This window comes from Phoenix dactylifera, unplaced genomic scaffold (assembly GCF_009389715.1).
Source record: "Phoenix dactylifera cultivar Barhee BC4 unplaced genomic scaffold, palm_55x_up_171113_PBpolish2nd_filt_p 000577F, whole genome shotgun sequence".
Classification (NCBI taxonomy): Eukaryota; Viridiplantae; Streptophyta; class Magnoliopsida; order Arecales; family Arecaceae; genus Phoenix; species Phoenix dactylifera.
Genome location: NW_024067979.1, coordinates 84,800 through 100,084, shown reverse-complemented (window position 1 = coordinate 100,084; position 15,285 = coordinate 84,800). Strand labels below are relative to the sequence as shown.

General features: G+C 43.4%; 2 protein-coding genes across 2 annotated transcripts; one reads left to right on the top strand and one right to left on the bottom strand.

Annotated features, from left to right (window-relative positions):
• Positions 1-2,605: 2,605 nt before the first annotated feature.
• LOC103697486 (flavonol sulfotransferase-like) lies at positions 2,606-3,942 on the bottom strand. Its single transcript, XM_008779354.4, has one exon. It carries the CDS (start codon positions 3,816-3,818, stop codon positions 2,766-2,768), a length of 1,053 nt encoding a protein of 350 aa, XP_008777576.2. The 5' UTR covers positions 3,819-3,942; the 3' UTR covers positions 2,606-2,765.
• Positions 3,943-6,274: 2,332 nt separating this feature from the next.
• On the top strand, positions 6,275-7,717 carry LOC120106599 (cytosolic sulfotransferase 12-like). Its single transcript, XM_039119571.1, has one exon. It carries the CDS (start codon positions 6,357-6,359, stop codon positions 7,422-7,424), a length of 1,068 nt encoding a protein of 355 aa, XP_038975499.1. The 5' UTR covers positions 6,275-6,356; the 3' UTR covers positions 7,425-7,717.
• Positions 7,718-15,285: the final 7,568 nt, after the last annotated feature.

The following is a 15,285-nucleotide window of genomic DNA, read 5'->3' as shown; positions in this document are numbered from 1 at the left end:
TTTTAATAATTATTTTTTCAAAACTGCTAAATTTAATTAACAAAATATAATTTAGTCTTTTTTTAGAAAATTGGAATGATATATTCTATCCTTGTTACTCGCTCGTGACTCCCTCTAGCATCATAACTCAAATATCTGGCATCGGAGGGGATCCAGGCCCAAGAATGGATCTCCATTATTGGGGGTAGGTGGAAGGGAATTAAAGGCAATTATGAGTTCCTTGCGGTTAGGTTTCAATCAGAGCCACTGGTGTGTCGGTGTCCACATGTTCCTTGGCCCATTTGCAAGCAGGCCGGCAGCACCAAAATTCATGACATAGAGGTCTCCACCACCAAGTCCTATAGAATCTTTTGTGGGCTGCTCGAGGGATTTGGCCGTCGTCCCATTCGCTTATATGATGCTTGGATGCTGTACTAATCGCTTTAGAAAATAAATATAATATCTCGGGTGGTCCATGGTTGTCCTCCTTACTTAGTGTCTCAAAGGCTTTGGGGAAATTCTCATATTAAATATCACTCACTAGATGCTACGTGAAGGTAAGTTTTAGGGAATCAGTTTCCCAAGATTACTACAGGCGTTGGCTTCATCATCGAAGATGTTTAAAAGAAGGAAAGAAGACCAGAACTTTACTCAGAAAACCAATTCCGAACCGATGTAGTTTTTCAACAATATTTAGAATTTAAACTCTGAAACTTGTACAAGCTATTTGCGAAGGTGTGCCAACCCATTTAGTTTTACTAACAAGGCTACATTGACCAAAACGCTAACGCAAGAGTAATCATCTTTTTCTCAGAATTTAGAGGATGCATGTCATGACCTCCTGTTCATGAGTAGAAGAGTATGGCCATTGAGTTACGGCACAGATTACTGAAACATAAAAAATAAAAGCAGCATATGGACTTAAGAACATGTTTAGTTAGAGAAAGTTGAACTATGAGATTGAGGTAGTTTTAAAGCTGAGAATTCCTTGATCACAGGAAGAAGGTTGCTTACCATTAATCGAGATCGAGATGACCAATGGGAATGGCAAAGTTTATTAACTTCACATAAGCTTCAAGCAACTAAATATTTTTTTTCTCAAAAACATGTACCATACATTGCCAGGAAAATTAATGGGGTTGTCACTTGTCAATTCTCCTTTCTCTCCTTTTTTCTTTTTCTTTTTTCCTTTCCCTTCTCCACTCCCAAAAACAAGCATCCATTCCCTCCTTTTTCTTTTATTTTTCTCTGCCAATTGTTTGTTGATTTATCATTACGTCTGAAGTCCGGACCAACCACTGGACCCGTGCAGTCAGGAAGCTATAATGTAGGCAAATTTAGCTGTATCCCATTCCGACGACCGAAATTATTTCTTCTGCGAGTCAAAAGATTCCTTTTTCTCATTATCCAAGTTAGAGGATAAGAGAAATAATTAAAGAGTGCTTCTTAAGTTAGGAGCTAAAAAAGAGCTACTCTCTTTGCAGTTGTTTAGTTTGGAAGTGTCTCGTTTCTATTTTGATTTTAAAATAAAATAAAATATCTTAATTTTTTAAAATTTAATTTTTATCTTTTTATAGTATTCAAATCTCATTTTGATTTAAATTTCAGTCACGAACCAAAAGCTTCGAGAGATATAGCCATTCTAATTTCCATTCCAATCCAAATTTTGATTTTGATTCCAATTCTGATTCCAATTGCAAACCAAATGTATCTTATATATCTTGCTTAAATATTTTGTCTTTTCACCACTTGCTGAAAATGTCTTTAGCTTAGAGGTACAAAATTAAGAGAGAAAATATATAAAAACCTAGAACCTCACCAAAAAAAGGTTATATAAATGGTAATATAAGATTCCATGACTCTTTATAAGTATCCGAAATCTATTATATATATAGTCGATATGAGAGCAAATATACACTCACGTGACTCTCACATACTTTTTTTTTTGTTTAAGTCTTGGTATCCTCGCCAAGCAAAGGTTCAAATTTATTTACAAAAACCACAAATTTAAGCACAAACACCACAATCTACTCATGGTCAGCTCAAGTAGACCCCACGTTGCAGTGTCTCCTAGCCTATATGGGCTATGATCTGAGTTTGCTCTGATATCATTTGTCACAATTTAAAAACTCATCGAAAATTGCTAGTCTAAAGATATTATTTGAATTTTTTAATCTTGTATAAATATCTAAGATTTATCCAATATATAGCCGATGTAGTATAAAATGCACACACTTACAAATACTCACAAAATGATTTGGAACAAAAAGAATAGAAATAAATAAAAAAAAGAAAAAAATAGAAGACCCAAGGTAGGTTAGATAGCCCAAACAACATCCTAATAAGAGTTTGCATGGAGCAACCCAGAAAGCCGAAGAAAATGCTAAAACCTAAATCCCAATTTTAATAAAACAATCTATTTTACCTTCAAAAAATTAAACAATCTAGATAACGGATAAAGCTTATCGAATATAAGCACTTAAAATTGGGTTTAACTAATTCATATAGTTAATTTGTGACTGATACTAATCATATTTGTTTTAAGAAATGAAGATCCTAGTGCTGGAGAACGGACGAGGACAGATCTTAACTCTTCAGCCAAAATCTTGAGTATAACACCAAGCACTTGATAGCAGATCATAATATTAAATTTAAGTATTGCAAAAGGCAGCAATACATAGAGATTAAGCCAGAAATTTATTAACCCAAGCACCCCAAGATGAAGTGATTACTGGGGGAACAATTCCAACCAAGATTGGAAGAGGTAAAGCACATCAAAATGCAAATCACATTCCATTAGCTTCCACGCCCGCGCTCATCCCGAAGGTCAGACCAGATCCCTCTAGCTTCTGCGAGGTTACCGCGTCCATCCTCCGAGCCATCTCCTCGCTCATGTGGTTCCTCCAATCCCCTGCCTCTCCTTTCCTAAAGAATGAAGTAGTCTGCAGCGGCAGCTTCGTGTTGAGCTTGTGCGTCATGCTCCCGGCCAGTTTGCTCAGACTATCAAAACTACAAAGCCTTATAATCCCCTCGACCACCCCTTCCTTCTCTTCCTCCGGCGAGAAAGGGCACCCCATGAACTCCGCCAGCTTCTTCGCACTCCCCGCCGGCTCCTCCAGCATCTCCTCGTACTTGAGGAACAGCACCTTCTCAGGCCTCCTCAAGCTCTCCTCCCAGAAACCAAGTGCGTGCTCCCATATCGATCCGTAGGGGCTGACGCCGTCGCAATACAAGTCGAAAGCTTTGCCGAATGGAATAGGCTCCACGGAGTCGGGGCTCATCTTGTCGTTGAAGTGCCACCGGGAGATGAACACGTCCTTGGGATCCCGGCAAACGTACAAGAATCGGCTGCCGGATCCTTTCATGGAATTCGGGAGCAGAGGGTATGGTAAGTGGCTGCCGAGCAACCTAGGGGAAGGCATGGCCTCTAATTTGGACGGCCTGCCGTCGGAGAAGAGTCTCTGGATGAAGAGCACGCACTCGTGGGGGTTGGAGCGGAGGAGAGGGTGATCGGCCATGGAGTAGCGGGTTCGGTTCATGATGGCAAAGGCTAGCGCTTTGAGCCAGGTGGTGCCGGACTTGGGGTAGCTCAGCACGAAGAGGTCGTCGGGGCGAGCCTGGAAGTTTTGTTGCATGGCCATGACGTCTGGAAGAGAGTGCTCGGGGATCCAGAAGTCTTGGTATTTCCGGAGGCGGATGGGTATCCAGTCTTGGTTTAGAGGCAGGGTAGAGATGAGATCATCGAACTCTTTCGGAGGTTTTGGAGCATCCTCTCGCTTTGCTTCCTCGGGCGCTAAGGCAAATCCGCCATCGGGAGTTACGGAAGAAGGCGTGGCCATGACGGAGCTCACGGGAAATGGAGGCTTGGTAGCCCTGGAAGGTAATCTATACTGTTGCAGCCTTGCAGGTAACCGCGCGAAGCGGATCTTCTCGAGCCCTATGCCTGGTTATTATTGGTGGTGAGCCGCGTCACGAATTAATAAATGATGATACCAAGTTTATTTTAGTCCTAAAATGTACTTTGGACATTTGACTCGATTCTTATGGTCGTGTTAACTCGATGGACTATATTAGGTCACTCAACTAATTTAGAGAATCCAAATAGAAGATTTTTGAAGCAAATGAGGTTTGTCCAAAAATCAGACAAAGTTGGGTAGATCAAACTGTAATATTTCTTTAATATATTATAATTATATATTTTTTTGATAGAAATCATTATAATTCATTCAACTGCAACGTTATACAAGTAGAGCGAACATGTGGATCTTCAAAAGCACTATTATTTATAATAGAAGAAAAGACAAGTGCCATAGTTATCATTCAACCGGGAGGATTCAGACATATATAGACATTGTTTTACCCCGTAAGGAGACTATGGTATAAAACGCCACATAAATATTAATATTATTTTTTTACAATATATTATTATATTATATATTGCTGTCTCACTGTATAATATGTTTTCATGTTTTATTATAGTTTCTTTTTTTCTTTTTTATTATTTTTGCACCATTTTTTTTGGCGTTGGCAATCTGCAACATGACGATAATGTTTAGATAGCTGTTAAATTATAAAGAAAAGAAAAAACCGAAAATATTAAAAAATACTTTGATTCCCAACAATGGTGCGGTTAAAGGCCCCAATGCCTTGTCCTGTCACCTGTCCTCCTGTGAGCCTGCGAGTAAATTGCCGCCATGCTATAATCCCATCAAATGCATCAATCCTCTCACGCTATGCTGCAGGGACTTTTGGTTCTGGCGTGAGAGAATTCCCAAATATCAAGAGCCAGACAATTGATTTATTTGTTTCCCGGCACCTTTGGCGAGATACCTCATAAGCACAATAATTTAAGTTTCATTTGGCAGAACTGTTGGCAACAGTGCTTTTAAAAATATTTTTTTAAAAATACAACTACAAAAATTATTTGTTGTTAGGTACCTATATTTTTAAAATACTGTAAATTTTTAATATGTATTTGACAAATAAACTAAAAAAATAATTTTAGTATTACAAATTTACTATAAAAAATATTGTATAGTATTACGCAACAAAGCATAATAAAATATAATATATGTTAATATATAAATATATGATATAGTATAATATTACTATAATATAATATTATATTATTCTAATATAGTTAATATAATATTGTATACTATAGCATAATAGTATAAAATAATTCAATATTATATAATATAACATATCTATTTATAGTATAATATAATATTTTGATATAAAATATTATAATTATTATCATTATATATTAATATTTTATTACTATATATAATATTTTAGAAACTAATTTTTTTAAAAAAAATATAAAGGCACATAACCATTACAAGTAAGATTTTCCAATGCTTTTCTTGTTCAAAACGGTGGATAAATAAATATTGAAAAGAAATAATACCTTGATCACGTGATAAGGGAGAAAACAAAGGCCAAATGGGGTTTGTTGTTTGTTGTGTCTCCTACAGATTTTTTTTCTTCGTGCATTATAATATAAACGGACACTTCTTGTAATTATATGATTTTATAATGAATATTGTGGTCTAAAAAATAAATTATTTTTTTTACAACTTAAAAAGAATATTTTATAAATCTAAAATAGTTTCTTAATGCGTGCTAAAAGTACTTTTACGAAAAAGTTTTATTTTGGAGTTTTTCTAAGTAGATGTGTAACAATCCAGGACCTCACCCAAAATGGCTAGCCGGAAGTTATTATTTGAGTTCCTTGATCCTGTATAAGTACCCAAGATCTACCCAGCGAATAACCGATGTGGGACTAAACACACACCCGCATGGATCCTCACATACTCCTCCCGTTCAAATTCTGACGTCCTCGTCAGGTTAAGGGTTCAAATCTAATTACAAACACCATGATTGGCCCGTGGTCAGCCCCAATGGATCCGTGCTGCAGTGTCCCCCAGTCCACATAGATTATGGGTTGTGTCCGCTCTGATACCATTTATAACAACCCAGTATCTTACCCAAAATAGTTAGCCGGAAGATATTATTTGAGTTCTTTGATCCTGTATAAGTACCCAAGATCTATCCAGCTAGGGGTCCTCACAAGATATTTTCAGTTTTTTGATAAAACTAATATAACATTCTAATTTTTTTACCAAATAGTGCTGTTCTATCTAAACTTATTTTGCAAACGGGCCTTAATGTGCGGACAGCCGGGGCCACAACTCAACCTATTAAATATGTCGGGGTCTCGGACCCTCGTGCTGTTAACTTTTAATTTTAACATGTCACTCCCTCACTATCTATCCTATTTAGAGGATGATAACAAGGCCACTCCAGGAGAAGAACAACCATAGTCCCTGCAAACAAACGCCTACTTGAGAGCATAGCATAGCATCCTTTTTTCAATGGCTGCTCTACCCTCTCTTTGCAACAGCCCCCCTCCAATGGAGTCTCAAGGCAAAAAAGGTGCGGATCCAAGACCTCCTTCAAACTTCACCGACCTCATCTCAACCCTCCCCTTGGAGGAAGGCTGGGCACCCCTGCGCATCCGAAAATACCAAGGCTTTTGGATCCCCGAACGCGTTCTCCAAGGCATCATGGACATGCAACAGAACTTCAAGGCTCGCCCCGACGACCTCTTCGTGCTAAGCTATCCCAAGTCCGGCACCACCTGGCTCAAAGCCCTCACCTACGCCATCATGACACGAACCCAATACCCTCTCGATCACCACCCTCTCCTTCGCCAAAATCCTCACGAGTTCGTCCCTATCATGGGCATAACCTACGCCAAAGGCGAAGCCTCAGAACTAGAGGCCATGTCATCACCTCGGATCCTCAACACTCACTTGCCTTACTCTCTCCTGCCACACGCCATCAAGAGCCTAGGATGCAAGCTCATATATGTCTGCCGGGACCCCAAGGATGTGTTGGTCTCCCGGTTCCACTACAATAATAGGATGAGGCCGCAAGCTATGGAGCCAATTCCATTTACCAAGGCCTTTGAGATGTTCTGTGAGGGCAATTGCCCCTACGGGCCGATATGGGAGCATGTTCTCGAGTACTGGGAGGAGAGCCAGAGGAGGCCAGAGAAGGTGCTGTTCTTGAAGTACGAGGAGATGTTAGGGGATCCGCCGCGGATTGTGAAGAGATTGGCCGAGTTCATGGGGTGTCCCTTCTCTCCAGAGGAAGAGAAGGAAGGGGTGGTGGAGGAGATCATAAAACTGTGCAGCTTTGACAAGATGAAGAGCTTGGAGGTCAACAAGACGGGTAAACTGCGTCCCGATTTCGTCCTAACCAATGATTCTTTCTTCAGGAAAGGCGGGGCAGGGGATTGGAGGAATCATATGAGTCCGGAGATGGCGCGGAAGTTGGACCGCATCACCGAGCAAAAGTTTGAGGGGTCCGGTCTGACCCTTGATGCTGTGGATGTGGAAGCGGCGGCCACCAATGGTGATGTCCAAGCACAAGCCTAGTCGCAGTTGTTTGTGATCTTCTTTTTATTTTTCCGATGTTTAGAGTGAGATTACGTAAGAAGCTGCTGCAATCCTGTAACCCCCGTATGTTGCTAGTCTTGGCCGTAGCGTCTGTCTCTGCTCTTGCTGTCAACCTTTGTTGACCCCTGGGAGCGTCAATAAGTTGTAGCTGCGGAAGATGTCTGTTATCTTGTATCATTTTATTTCTCTTGATTTAGTTGCTGTAGTCACGTAAGAGAGCTATATAATATTCCGTTTTTATTAAAAAAAAAAAATGTCTGTTACCTCTATGATCGACGTGTCTTCGTGATGTTTTCGTCTCACGCTATTAATGCTACATTTATTCATTTTATTTAGAATAATTGCTAAAATATAAATATCAGTGAGTCATATTGTAGTGAATGGGCTGAAATGGGCCAAATCACATTCCCAACGACTCTGATTCGCCTATATATTTGAGAGAGCGATAAAAATAATCATTAAAATAAATCATAGAAATTTCACTGCCCATGAAGCTTCTGCTCTTGGATACGAAGCCCAACTGTTGTTTGTCCAACATTACCAGTCCTTTGTTTATACCAGCATTTCTGTTACCACCATAAATGGCCAAAGCATTAAAAGTCTTGATCGTAGAAATCTCTTTATCTATTAGCCCGATAGGAAAGAGGAAACTCTACGATTTCCAACATCCAGATTAAATGCTTGAAAAATCATAGAGAATTCGTGCACGCTGCCTGATAAATTTCAAGCTAACTAGCTTCTTCAACTCTGCTTCTATTGTAAAAAAATATATTTTTTAAGAATTCTTTTTATCTTTTCTAATTAAAAGTTTTATTTACTCAAAACGTTTTTTATTGGATCCCTGCAAATTATTTTTTGCAGAAAAATATTGGAGTTGCATTTGATTTGGGTTTCAATGCTTAGTTATACAGTCAATTCGATTTGGCTCCATTGGAGTGGGGCTGTTGCAAAGAGGTCGTTGAGCAGCCATTAAAGGAAGGATACCTTGAGGAAAATTTTTCTGTGGTGATGGGTCAGAAAATGGTCAAATATGGTGATGGTCATCCTCTTTTGTGTGATCAGCCTTTTATGCATTACATATTCTTTTGATGTGGCTGGATATACTTACATTAGAGTTGTATGAAATGTCTTTTTAAAATAAATAAATAAATAAATAAAATAAAATAAAATAAAATAAAATAAAATAAAAGTAGAAGAAGAAGAAGCAGCAGAAGCAGATAAAAGCACGATTGAGTGCTGTGCATGTTATTATATTATGGTATTTTTTTGGAAATGACCACCAGACGTCTACGTTATCGCAAAAGAAACAAAACAAAACGTATCGCTTCGCTACAAGTTAAAATTATATTGTTTTCGACCGTTACTGCGGGGAAAAAAAGTTCACCACGAGAAAGAATAATTTAATGAGAAGAGTGACCATCCAATTCGATAAAAAAAGTAATAAAAATTAAAGAAAATATATATTATGTCTGTGGGTCCTTGAGCTTAATATTTTGCCATTCAAGCTCGATAATACTCGACTCGAACCGAATCGAGATGATGCATATAATAAGATGCTGCATGCTCCAAAACTAGTGGGGTAGATGGGAGGAAGATGCTTCAGCCCTTTCCGCTACTTTTTCCAGTGTGCCAGGGAGTGAATCATGCATAGCTTGACCCGTGAACCACACCTACCCCAGGAATATCGCCACCAACCTCCTGGACCACATATTGATTTGACAAGCCTGATCTAAAATTTATATTAAAATAGTAAAGGAACATATGGAGTATGAGGGCTTTATATCATTACTTACATATTAACATTTGCCCGAAGGGTACTAATTAAGATGTTGTTTGGGATGCGACAATGATTCCAAGATCAGCCATGACTTAAACGCAACTAGGTCACGTACTTATTCTATCGTAGTTATTGCACCGAAAATCAACCCATTCTAGACATCATACGAGAAATACCACGATGCTGGGGAACTCAACGATCCACTGCTCTAGCCGGGCTTGATGAGGATTTGTAGCAGACGGTCACTATAGAGATCCTGGTTGAATTGCCGTGCTTCAATTTGAAATAATGCAAACGTAAAAATCTTTTTGTCGGAGTGTGTCCGACAGAAGACCCTCAAATACCTCAAAGAACCAAAAGAAGTTCTTTTGCAGTCCGTTAGGACATCTAAGCACTTATCCTCTGGGTTCCCCCTAGAGATGATTGTATAGATGGAGAATGCCTACCACCGCAGAATTAGGACACATGGGTTGGCCAAAAATGACTAGCCTCGGTACAGCCCGAATATCAGATGCAAGTGTCTCGCACTCAGATGACGTATTACCTATCATATCGGCAGGATTTCGGTGATCACCTAGTATCCTGGCTAGGATGCTGCCAACATTGGGAGCTGTTGAGATGCAAACCCGGTCGCGCAACATCTGGCCTGCCAAGCAGCAGCTTTTGACTAGCTGCACACAAACGTCGTGGCGAATACTAATTGGACGGTCCTTTTGGTAAACTATTGTCAACCTGGATGCACATTAGTAGTGATATTGGGTTGAAATTTAGAAATAAAATATCTCTTAGCTTCGTGGAAAAAAGTAGTCAGAGTTCCTTCAATCTATTCAGCCCCAATTAAATGTTATAGAATATTTCAGAGTTGGTTTTTAGCCGGTGATCTTAAATTTTCATGGTATATCAAACATGTTAGCTCGAGATATTCGGAAAATTTTAATCAGTGTAATATAGCATACTATATGTGGTAATCTTAAATTATTAGAGATTAGATAACTTCAAGATAAGGATCATCATTGATCCAAGATCACCATAGTGATTCTATTTGGATCACCAAATGCCATTTAAAATGATTATCTTTATTAATTAACGATAATATATTTTATTTTTATATTAACTAATTATAGCTATATATATTCTTGGGAAAAAAACTACAGTCAAATATACTATTTCATTTGTCACTAATCTTCAAAATTTTTATGCAAAATTCTTAAAAATATCTCCATCTCATTTATCGGACTAGTTGAGTTTGATGAATTCATTGGACAACTAGACCTTGATGAAGACAACGTGTCATTAGGTGCCTCATCACACCATCCGGCAGACTTCCACCTCTTTTAGCATGAGTGTGGGAGAGAGCAATTGCCATGCATCTTTTGATTCAATTAGTGAAATTGTTAAGGCTGGTTTGGTGGACATCAATTATTTTTAACCCACTTATTCTGCTTATAGAAGCCTTTATATTTTTTTCATTTTAAAGCTAGTGTCCGTTGGGATTGGGAGATAACAACAAACTAGACAATTAAAGTACAACAGAATCAACAACTCTCCCACCTTATATAAACCTGTTAGAAAACAAACAACTAGAACCAATCCACCTAATATATATATCAAGGTATTCACAAATACTTAGCTGATAAAAAAAAAGAACACAAAAGGAACATCAAATTCTTATGTGGAAAACCTCCCTAATGTGGAGAGTAAAAACCAGGGGACCGTAGTCCACCCAAAATCTTCCACTATCAACAAATAATGGGTATACAATCTGTTCTCTCTAGCCAAAACTAGAGGTATATATCACCACATAATCTCAAGAATAATATTCTTGGCAAACATCAATAATAAAAGAGAAAGATTGAGAAGATCTCACATAAACAGCAGCCACGTTTCTGCAAAAGCTGACCGTGCTAGAAGACTGCAAATGAAGATCACACTGTACAGATCGAAGAACCACGTGTTGCGAGCCTGCTGTCCAAATTTTATCTCGATCGAACCACAGATCACCTCCGATCGTCATTTGATCAAGACTGCACGTGGAATATCAATTATGTATCTTCTCCGCTGCCTCCCTCTATTTTAACTCGTGGAAGATGGCTCACATACCCAGCCTTCTCAACATAAAAGGTTGCCCTAATGGGCGTCACATTTTGGGCCAAAAATAGTCCAACGAAATAGGCTAAAACTAATTAATTTAGCCCACATTTGTTGGGCTAAGTCTCCTCCAACATAGGAGGGATAACCCAACAAATCTCTCCCTCCCGACTATGTGGAGGGATTCACCATCCCGGCGATCAATCGACATGCCTCAAGCTTTTCTCTTGGCAAAGATTTCGTCAACATATCAGAACCATTATCATCTGTATGAATTTTCTTAAGTTTCAATAATTTAGAACTCAGAACATCTCGAATCCAATGGTATCTCACATCAATATGCTTCGATTTTGAATGAAAGGTAGAGTTTTTACCAAGATGGATAGCACTCTGATTATCACAATATAACACATAGTGCTCTTGCTTGAAACCAAGCTCTTCAATATATTTTCTCAACCATAGCAACTCTTTACATGATTCTGTTGCTGCAATAAACTCTGCTTCGGTGGTAGAAAGTGCAACACACTTCTGTAACTTTGCTTCCCATGCCATGGCTCCTCCTGCAAAAGTAATTAGATAACCTGAAGTAGATCTGCGAGTATCAACATCTCCAGCCATATCTGCATCCGTGTAATCAACTAGCATAGGTTTCTCACATCTAAAGCTAAGTTTCAAACCGGATGTACCTCGAAGATATCTCATAATCCACTTCACGCATTCCAATGCTCTCTTCCTAGATTTGAAAGAAAACGACTAACTGTGCCAACTGCATGAGCCATGTCTGGTCTTGTACACACCATTGCATACATCAAACTTCCTACCGCTGAAGAATATCGAACTTTCTTCATATCTTTCTTTTCTTCATCTGTAAAAGGACACTGTTTAGTGCTCAATTTAGAGTGAGTAGCACGAGGAGTACTAACTGTTGCTGGTGGTCCAAACCGAGAACGATTGGCACAGCGGTGTGAACGGGGTTCCGTTTGAGTTGCCTTGGTTGGTGTTGATTGCGCTCCACCTTCCACCGGGAAACCTGCAAGCAAGCCTCGCACCACCACTGGGGTAGTGGGGGCCCTCCGACGATCAAGTCAGAGGAGATTGGAGGAGAAGGAGAGATAATAGTAGCAAGTAAGAGAATGCTCTGGAAGTTCTTGCTTACCTCCCCCCTTCTCCCCCCAGCCGCATATATACCGGGCTGGGGGGTCCTTTTGGGGGGTTGGTCATCGTGTAGCACGATGGAGCTGCCACTGATATGGCCGTTACAGGGCATCGTGGGGCAGCGCTGGGTACGGCCATGACAGGGCGTAGTGGAGCTCCGCTTTGTACGGCTGTTACAGGGGATCGTGGAGCAGCGCCGGATACGACCGTTGCTGGGTGTAGTGGAGCAGAGGGCCGCGGCGTGCCTCTGGGGAATAGCCTGTCGTTGTCGAGAGATGTCCGACTCGGGGTCGGGCTGCGGAGACGAAGATGTCCGACTCGGGGTCGGATTGCTGGATCAAGGGGCTGCCGACTCGGGGTCGGGCTGCGGAGCCGAAGATGTCCGACTCGGGGTCGGATTGCTGGGTCAAGGGGCAGCCGACTCGGGGTCGGGCTGCGGAGCCGAAGATGTCCGACTCGGGGTCGGATTGCTGGATCAAGGGGCTGCCGTAGTCTTCCTGGGCGCGCGTGCCGGTCACGTGGGGCATGGTGGCTAAGTTCCCCCGTAACAGTAGCCCCCCACTTCCGAGCCTGGAACCAGAAGGGGAACGGGTGAAGGGAGTGATGCTTCGAGATTGCCGCCATCCCTCGGAGAGGCGCGCGCGCTTCGAGCTCCCCGTCTTCTTTATGGCGTATGGCGGTTGTTGCTGACCTGGCAGTCTGAGGATTTCGGCGGACATCCTTCCTTAATGGCGTCGATTCGCCTTTGGGGCGCGAGCGATCCTTCGGCAGAAACAGAGTGTTTCTTCATTTCACTTTCGTCCTTCCTCTTTTTAACTCTTGGTAGCGTCTCGCCGACTCCTGACTCTCGAAGTTCTTCCGGCGCTAGGCCAGGCATCCGAGGGTTAGGCCTCAGGAGATTCTTCCGGCGCTAAGCCAGGCATCCGAGGGTTAGGCCTCAGGAAATTCTTCCGGCGCTAGGCCAGGCATCCGAGGGTTAGGCCTCAGGAAATTCGTCCGGCGCTAGGCCAGGCATCCGAGGGTTAGGCCTCAGGAAATTCTTCCGGCGCTAAGCCAGGCATCCGAGGGTTAGGCCTCAGAAAATTCTTCCGGCGCTAAGCCAGGCATCCGAGGGTTAGGCCTCAGGAAATTCGTCCGGCGCTAGGCCAGGCATCCGAGGGTTAGGCCTCAGAAAATTCTTCCGGCGCTAAGCCAGGCATCCGAGGGTTAGGCCTCAGGAAATTCGTCCGGCGCTAGGCCAGGCATCCGAGGGTTAGGCCTCAAGAAATTCTTCCGGCGCTAAGCCAGGCATCCGAGGGTTAGGCCTCAGGAAATTCGTCCGGCGCTAGGCCAGGCATCCGAGGGTTAGGCCTCAGGAAATTCTTCCGGCGCTAAGCCAGGCATCCGAGGGTTAGGCCTCAGAAAATTCTTCCGGCGCTAAGCCAGGCATCCGAGGGTTAGGCCTCAGGAAATTCTTCCGGCGCTAAGCCAGGCATCCGAGGGTTAGGCCTCAGGAAATTCCGCTCGTTGGTCGGCCAAGGCTGGCGCAAGCCGAGGCGACCGATCGGGGCTTCAGGCTAGTCTGCTCCCGGGATGATCATCGGGTTAGCCTGGCATCCGAGGGCCGAGCCTCGGGAAATTCCGCTCGTTGGTCGGCCAAGGCTGGCGCAAGCCGAGGCGACCGGTCGGGGCTTCAGGCTAGTCTGCTCCCGGGATGGTCATCGGGTTAGCCTAGCATCTGAGGGTTGTTAGGCCTCAGGGAAATTCCGCTCGTTGGTCGGCCAAGGCTGGCGCAAGCCGAGGCGACCGGTCGGGGCTTCAGGCTAGTCTGCTCCCGAGATGATCATCGGGTTAGCCTGGCATCCGAGGGCCGAGCCTCGGGAAATTCCGCTCGTTGGTCGGCCAAGGCTGGCGCAAGCCGAGGCGACCGGTCGGGGCTTCAGGCTAGTCTGCTCCCGGAATGATCATCGGGTTAGCCTGGCATCCGAGGGCCGAGCCTCGGAAAATTCCGCTCGTTGGTCGGCCAAGGCTGGCGCAAGCCGAGGCGACCGGTCGGGGCTTCAGGCTAGTCTGCTCCCGGGATGATCATCGGGTTAGCCTGGCATCCGAGGGCCGAGCCTCGGGGAATTCCGCTCGTTGGTCGGCCAAGGCTGGCGCAAGCCGAGGCGACCGGTCGGGGCTTCAGGCTAGTCTGCTCCCGGGATGATCATCGGGTTAGCCTGGCATCCGAGGGCCGAGCCTCGGGGAATTCCGCTCGTTGGTCGGCCAAGGCTGGCGCAAGCCGAGGCGACCGGTCGGGGCTTCAGGCTAGTCTGCTCCCGGGATGATCATCGGGTTAGCCTGGCATCCGAGGGCCGAGCCTCGGGGAATTCCGCTCGTTGGCCACGCGCCTGTCACTTGCCGCTCGACGGGATTTCTCCGTGGCCAGCTGCGATCGTGTTTCTCCCCCTCTCGAAGCGTCGCCTGGGGAACACTAGAAGGCCATTAAATGCTAATTGAGGCGTTACCTGGGAAATCGGACCGGCCAGTTGCTGCTTGCGAGGAGTGCCAGTTAAGCGGCCGCGATACGCGCGTTCTTCGAGGCGGATGCGGCCTGGGCGCGTGCGGAGATACGTGGGCCGCGGGATACACGCCGTCCGGAGTGTTCGGAGTGTCATCGTGGGGGGTCTGAACCCCCTTTACATCTTCATCACAAAAAGTGATTACATTACCGACCCTCTGCCTCTTTGCGACGGCTGCCCCTGACGCTTCAGTCGAGCCCCCTGCGTTCCTCTCGGGCCGGGGGCAGCCCCCAGTGATAGTGTGGATCACGCCCGCGACGGGTCGATTCTGCTCCCGAGG